Source organism: Hibiscus syriacus, unplaced genomic scaffold (genome assembly GCF_006381635.1).
Source record: "Hibiscus syriacus cultivar Baekdansim isolate YM2019G1 unplaced genomic scaffold, ASM638163v2 tig00000765_pilon, whole genome shotgun sequence".
Lineage (NCBI taxonomy): Eukaryota > Viridiplantae > Streptophyta > Magnoliopsida > Malvales > Malvaceae > Hibiscus > Hibiscus syriacus.
Genome location: NW_024061821.1, coordinates 567,311 through 574,214, shown reverse-complemented (window position 1 = coordinate 574,214; position 6,904 = coordinate 567,311). Strand labels below are relative to the sequence as shown.

Genomic DNA, 6,904 nt, shown 5'->3' with positions numbered 1-6,904 from the left:
GCTTACTATTTGCAGTAAGCTAGAAAAATCTGAAACCATGAAGTACTGAAGAATCCATTGATTATTCTTTTTGAACTTCGTTTTATTTGTACCATTTCTGAAAACATGAATAGAATAACAATATTATAAACTTTTAAAATGCAATTATCCAATGATGAACTTAATCCAGTACAATGAACTTCATGTAATTTATCCGAATGATAATGACAAGATTTAATAAACAAGAAAAATAATACATACATGTTTTACATCAATGTTTATGTTTGACGCAACTAATAAAAAAAACAAAGCAAGCATAGTAGATCCATGCATAAATCGGCATTTCTTATTCAGAACAATCTATATTTGTTTCTTGAATTTCTTCTCTTCAAGCAAACCAGTCTCACAATTATGAATAAATTAGTTCCAAGCTGATGAAAATCAGGTTCCTCCGGTGAACTTTTGGGCAGACACGAGGCTCTTTGTCAACCAAATTGCTGTTTCTCTAGAGGAGACAACTTCTTCCCCAAAGGGTCGTAGCACACCAGCGAGTTCGTCTATTTTTTCTTGCTTAAGAAGGCGGGCACATAGCTCGAGCAGAGACTCCAATGCATCAGCTCTTTCCTGACTCGGATTTTCCCACACTCTCTTAATTTCATCACCACTCATGGCTGTGAGTCTACTCAGCAACGATACATCATTCGGGGTCAAGTGAAACGGTCGCACGCTATCTTTCTCGGTCATAGTGGAGCAAGCATTAGTCGATGTTGCCCCTGCTTCATCTGTGCATGATGGATGTACAACATTACTTTCAGAAGACAAGTAGCTTGTGTCAGCACCTTCTGTCTTTGCAATACTGCAACTCGTTTTAGTTGACGAACATCTTTGATCTACATCGGTCACATAAATAGTAGATGATGAACTTCCATCATCACGATATCCATTTTTATATTCGCAACTGATACTGGAAACTGTCATTTGACCTGAATCCCTCGATGTACCAAGAATCTGCATGTCAAGAACCTCTTTTGCTGCTGCTTCAAGAACCTGCACGTCACAAAAAGTATCTTCATCTTTTTGACTTATTGACTTTATATCAACTTCCGGCAAGTTTCGAGTGTGCTCAAAAGTGGGTTCTTGTTCATCGTGTTGAGAATTGCATGCCATCTCTGAAGTTGAATCCACATTGGCATCCTTTTGCGAAATGCTCTTAAGCTGAGACAGTTTGTCTTCATTGCTAACACTAACTTCGGAGTCAGTGGACATGTCTTTGGAATCACAGATAGAGTTAGAAATTTCGACATCACAGCTAGTAGGATCAACCCTCTTAGTGACAATGTTGTCTTTGGTACTAGCTGTGGATGCTGGCTTTTCACGGTTAGAACAACTTACGCATACATCAGCCATTCTCGGAAATGAATGTATATTACGTTGTCCCTTCAATACGCCAGCATCTTTAACCCTGATCACCCTGTCCTTTCCAATGCAAGGTTTGTTTGAAAATGGTTTTCTAGGTGTCTTCTCCTTTGGGCTGTTTGTGGGCTTTACCGGAAGATAAACAGTAGATGGATTTCTGCAGCGAAGGACATGAGGCTGCAAATGGGGGTGCCTTAAGAGTTCAGCAGCCTAAAATATCAGAATACACGGGATCAGTATGGACGGTAGTTTTTAAAAGTAGAAAGCTAAAATGGTAAATACGAGACTGCTTGCACTTACAGTTGGTCGGTATTCTGGATTCTTCCTTAGCATACTCTTGATTATTTGTTTCCTGAAACATGAAGTCATTTCATTTTCTACACGTATTAATCTTTTAAAAAAGAGCACGTATTATTTATGAACAGTTGGAAGAAAATTCTTACATAGTGGAGGAATACAAAATCGGGAGAGGAGATATGGAGGATCTGTTGATTTTGTTAATGAGTCCGGCCATATCCTGTGAGTTGTCAATGACTTCAGTTTACTGTAGAATCTATTACTTGATGGTAGTTTAATGATTCTAAGGAAATGTCATATCGGTCGAGTTAGAAAAACTCACAGGAGCTCTAAATGCTGGTTGATGTGCAGCAATCTCAAACATACAGCAACCTGGCAAAATAAATTTTTGTCACTCGTAATTAAAAGTACAACAGATTTCACATCTCAGAATTATGCTTTGAAATTCTTACCAAGTGACCATATATCCGATTTATAGCCATAAGGTATATCAGCGAGGAGCTCAGGACACATATAGTTGGGTGTGCCAACAACCTATTGAGAATATGCAGACCATATAAGATAATCAGAATGAATCCTTAAAAATGGTTTTCACAAATTCTATAACCAAAAGTTTTAAGTCATTTATTAACAACAGCGAGGTTTTTCTCGCACTCAGAAATACATTAGAAGTACTTTCAAATACATCTCATTGTATTGAACGACTTCTAAGACGGGTTTTTAAAGAAAACTCTCTAAGAAATCCCATAAAAGGAAAAGATTAGCACAAGTGCATACCGAGGAAGCAAGGTCTTCTGTGTTAAGTAATTTTGCAAGCCCAAAGTCACCTGTACATTCCATATAAGACATACATATCTTAGAAGACATATTAAAAAACAAGGCCAAACCTGATAAAGAACAGTCTTTTCTAGCAATCCGGTTGCCTTCATACCAAGACGGATGTCATTGTCCTTCGTGAGGAATATGTTGGAACACTGGGATTAAATAGAAGTTAGAGCACATCATCATCATTTATGAATTTTCCTCACTATAGGGATGAAGATAGAGGCATTACCTTCAGATCCCGATGAAGAACACGGTTTGAGTGCAGGTAGTCCACCGCCAACAACAACTGAGTCATCCATTTGCATATTTTCTAGAATGCCAAAGAGAACAATAAAAGGGTGTATAAAAGCTCTGGCAGGTGTGAGTAAATAGTTCAGTCATTGTAGTATTTGTATTACCTCCTCGGGAAAGTGAATACCTCTGGCCTTCTTAATAAGCTCAGCCCTTATTCCAACAAAAATTTTAAGTGCCCCAATTAGTGCTTCACAATCATCAGAGAGAATTTGCTACTTTTTTCTCTTAGTGGAATTCCAATTGCTTAGTTACATTATAATCCAATCAAAGTTGTGGACAAAGATACATATCAATATAACCGACTATAAGAATGTGCAGTTTTTAGCCAATCTGCCAAGGTAATTTATGTTACTTACGTCTACAGTTGACCATAAAATCATAGTAGTTAACAGTAGCAGTGAGAAATTATGTCGACTCAAAAATTACAGAAGTCCTTAACTCCCAATACAAGGTCTGATTTATACTAATGCAGTCTATGAGCATAAAAATTCCCTAGAATGCATAAGATGATTAAAGAACTTGCATATTCCTTCAAAATATGATCCAAAAAAAAAAAAACTTTGTTCCGAAGGTAACTTACATGTCCCCTCCTTCACAGTAGCTAGTTACAATGCATATACAGTTTGCCTGAGAAGAATGAAGGCAAATTAACAAATCACGGACGAGTTAATCGTGTACTCGGCAATATAAATTATAATATTTTGCAGCAACTCTTATCTACATAGTAAATCTAAAATAGTCATAAATCCCTTCACCTTATCAACCCAAGCATCTTTGTACTCCACAATATATAGGCTATTCAATTTGGAAATCAGTTCCATCTGCCGTGCAAAAAAAAAAGGCCATATTGAGAGAGACATTATCAAACATGGACTGGCTAGAGATGAATTAAGGTGTTCTTGGTTTGCGATATGAAAAAATTACTGCATTCCAAAGAATGAGCTATCCAGACGTCTTCGGTATCTTATTTGGCATCATTTCACAAGTACACTTGTGGATTAAGTGAAGGAATTTTTTACTGGACTAAAATAAATCCCTTCTGAATTAACTAGGGATCTTTCGAACCCAAAATTTCAGGTGCGAAGGCTATATCCAAGTTTAGAAGACATATTATATTGCTACATATGAGATTATTGGTTATTTGCGATTAACTCTTGAACCAAACAAAGTATCTCAACTAGATGAAGGGTTATCTTTCTTTGTGCCTCAAACCAGACACACTATAAATAATGGATAGTATCTCAACTTGCATGGTAATACCGGTGTGAACAAAATTTCAGACTGTTTCGGACTTCCCGATTTCAGGTGTTTGTAAAAGAACATAATTCACTCCAAAAGTACAAAATAAAGATCGCAGGCGCAGCCTTCGGAGTGGCAAGAAGGATGGGACTGGTAAAAGGAGAACTCAAGGTTTCAAAAATACCAATTAGTAGATAAAGATTCACAACCAAGGGTCATCACATTACAAAGTTTGATTGTTGGAAAAAACATAGACAACCATATTCAAACCAAATTTCTACAATCAGGATTTCATTTGAATAAGGGAATTTTGAACACTAAGAAATATTACTTAATGAAATTTGACCATGAGCATATGAGACAGGAAAATGCCAAAAAAATGTTATGTGGATAATTCAACATGAAAATATTAGGAATAATCTCGCAACTTTCACATAACTCACATGTTAATTAATTTAAACAAAAAATGATGAGGAAATATTTTAAGAAAGCGACCTCTTGGTGTGCTGTTCTTTTAAATTTCTCAGTTTGCTTGGCCAGGCGAATCTTCTTCAACACATACCTAACAGATATGGAAAATAAAAACATGTCATAACTGCTAGCTTCAGTCAATAATTGCTAAAAGACGTGTAACAGTGCTGACAGCTGCAATAATGAAATTAAGGCCACACATTCAGAATAATGGCTTTGCTACATAGCCAGTCACAAGAAATCTTGATTTTTCCATTCCAGAAATTCCTCAGTAAGAACAGACTAAACATCAACACTCCCATGGGAATTTCTCCTTCTTTGGGGAAAATGAAATTTTATATCAAAGATTTCCTCAAAAGATTTCTATTGTATGCTCCTCTAATATCAAGTCACAAGGCAATTGGGGAGAAAAACAGCAAGGGAAAAATGAGTACAATACATACTTGACTTTCTCAAGTTTATGGAGAACAAGAAAAGCAGCTCCAAAAGCTCCTCTTCCAATCTGTTCTATGACTTCATAGTCTTCCATCTTGGACTTCACATCACCATTATCACTCTCCATGGAGGCCTTCAAAAGACCAAAGATAAAGATCCAGTCTTTTATTATTCAACAAGGAAATAAACCAATTTCAGAAATCTCACCTAAAACAACTTAATAAGCAAAGAAAAAGACGAGCTCCAAAATTTGATGCCAAGGCAAAGAAGTAACAGAAAGAAAATTTGCAGAAAAAGCAAAAAAAAAAAAAGACGGGAGAACTAGAGAGGTTAGAGTAAATTTTTTAAAAAAGATGAAACTTTTGACACTATTGAAGCTCTCCAAGAAGAAAAAAGTTATGATCTTATATGTAAGAAGAGAGAAACACCCAGAGTTGAGTGAAGTTAAAATATGAGAATGATGATATGGCAGTGGGATTATAAGTGATGGAGAGAGAAGTGGATGGACAAACAAGAGCAAAAGCAACAGCCATCCTTAATTAGAAAATAAATTAAAATGGCGATGACTTACCAAATTAATAAATAACTTAATTGGAAATCAAATTAATTTGTTAAAAAAATTTACCATATAAATGGAAAAAAAAAACAAAGAATGGGAAAGAAATCAAGTTCAAGTGGAGAGGACGAGGTGTGGGAAAAACCAAAGTTAAAGGCAAAAAAACTTTGCTTGCATTTGCATATTCATGGGAGATCACAGACATTACATACCCACACAAAAATAGCACCAGGGAATACTTTCCAGCATGTAGGTGTGAAGTCGCAATCGTTTGAAAGAAAAAATAAGGGTAAACTACACATTTAGTATCTAAACTATTATTTTTGTTTCATTTTGGTAATTAAACTTTATTTTTTTAAATCATATCTAATGTATAATTTAAGTTTCAGTTCGATATTTCACCGTTAAAAACTATCATTAATGTCATTTCATCATTGAAAAAGTTAAAAAAATATCATGCAAATAATTCTATTAATATTTTAACGGTAAGGTACCAAATTAAAAAATAAAAATAATAGTTTAGATACGAAAAATAATAACAAGGGGTAATATTAGAGTTTTTGAATATTCCAGAATGGCTCAAGCAAGGGGGTGTTTTGGGCATTTGCTGTTGTATATGTGTGATAGCCACTGGATTTTAGGTTTCTTATGAACACAAAAGACTAGGAAAATGAGCTTTATAATCTGCACTTTTTTTCAAGGGGTGCAAATGCTATACTATTCTCGCCAACAACCCATCTCAATTTTATCTATTTTATATATTTTAACTTAATTTTTATTTTCAAAATATTTTATCATATATGTTTGATTTTACATCGTAAAATATTTTATTATATTTAAATTTGGAAAAATTTTATGTGACGATTTACAATGATTTTTTTAAAATTTTTGATTTATCTTATTTTGATTATTAATTTAAACATATTTTTATGCTGTGGTTATTTTTTGTTTTGAATCTATCTTATTTTATTCTCTAAGTTATTTCTTTTAATTTGTTGACGTATTATACTAGTAAGAATGTTTAAATTTTAACTTAACTCCTAAATTTTAGATATAATATTAATTTAATCTCAACTGTAGATAAAATATTAATTTTACTTATAAATCTTAAATAAAATTTCAATTTAACATCTAAATTCAAGCGTTGACCACCATTTATTACTATCTCAATCTCCATTAATTATCATCAGCAACCGCCAACTGTAGACAGAATGTTTAGGGGCTTAATAACAAGTTTGTCCATTAACTTTGTCCTTAACCTCTCTTCTTTTTCAACAAAGAGAAATCCACCTAATAAACATGGTCATGCTTCAAAGTTCAAATAATAATAATTAACCCTATTATGATCATTAATAAGATTATAAATTGATGTTGGTTTAAGTGGTAAATAGT

General features: G+C 34.1%; 1 protein-coding gene across 2 annotated transcripts; it reads right to left on the bottom strand.

Annotated features, from left to right (window-relative positions):
- Positions 1 to 281: 281 nt before the first annotated feature.
- LOC120216913 (serine/threonine-protein kinase Nek6-like) lies at positions 282 to 5,332 on the bottom strand. Of its 2 annotated transcripts, none has more exons than XM_039214202.1 (14): positions 5,317 to 5,332; positions 4,965 to 5,089; positions 4,546 to 4,612; positions 3,567 to 3,632; positions 3,392 to 3,438; positions 2,916 to 2,961; positions 2,747 to 2,827; positions 2,624 to 2,666; positions 2,470 to 2,519; positions 2,145 to 2,226; positions 2,015 to 2,064; positions 1,839 to 1,912; positions 1,696 to 1,747; positions 282 to 1,605 (listed from the first exon to the last, which is right to left on the bottom strand). In XM_039214202.1, the coding sequence occupies exons 2-14, from the start codon at positions 5,081 to 5,083 to the stop codon at positions 421 to 423; spliced, it is 1,962 nt and encodes a 653-aa protein (XP_039070133.1). In that variant the 5' UTR covers positions 5,084 to 5,089; positions 5,317 to 5,332; the 3' UTR covers positions 282 to 420. The 2 variants fall into 2 exon arrangements, with proteins under 2 accessions (XP_039070133.1, XP_039070126.1); XM_039214195.1 differs by lacking the exon at positions 5,317 to 5,332 and adding an exon at positions 5,164 to 5,310.
- Between the last annotated feature and the right edge of the window lie 1,572 nt (positions 5,333 to 6,904).

What these genes read in the sequence shown, in the direction of transcription:
- LOC120216913 (XM_039214202.1), bottom strand. Translation starts at nt 5,083, where the DNA reads ATGGAGAGTGATAATGGTGATGTGAAGTCCAAGATGGAAGACTATGAA. An exon ending in CATAAACTTGAGAAAGTCAA is followed by an intron (nt 4,613 to 4,964) that starts GTATGTATTGTA and finishes CATATCTGTTAG; the next exon opens with GTATGTGTTGAAGAAGATTC. An exon ending in AACCAGCATTTAGAGCTCCT is followed by an intron (nt 1,913 to 2,014) that starts GTGAGTTTTTCT and finishes GACAACTCACAG; the next exon opens with GATATGGCCGGACTCATTAA.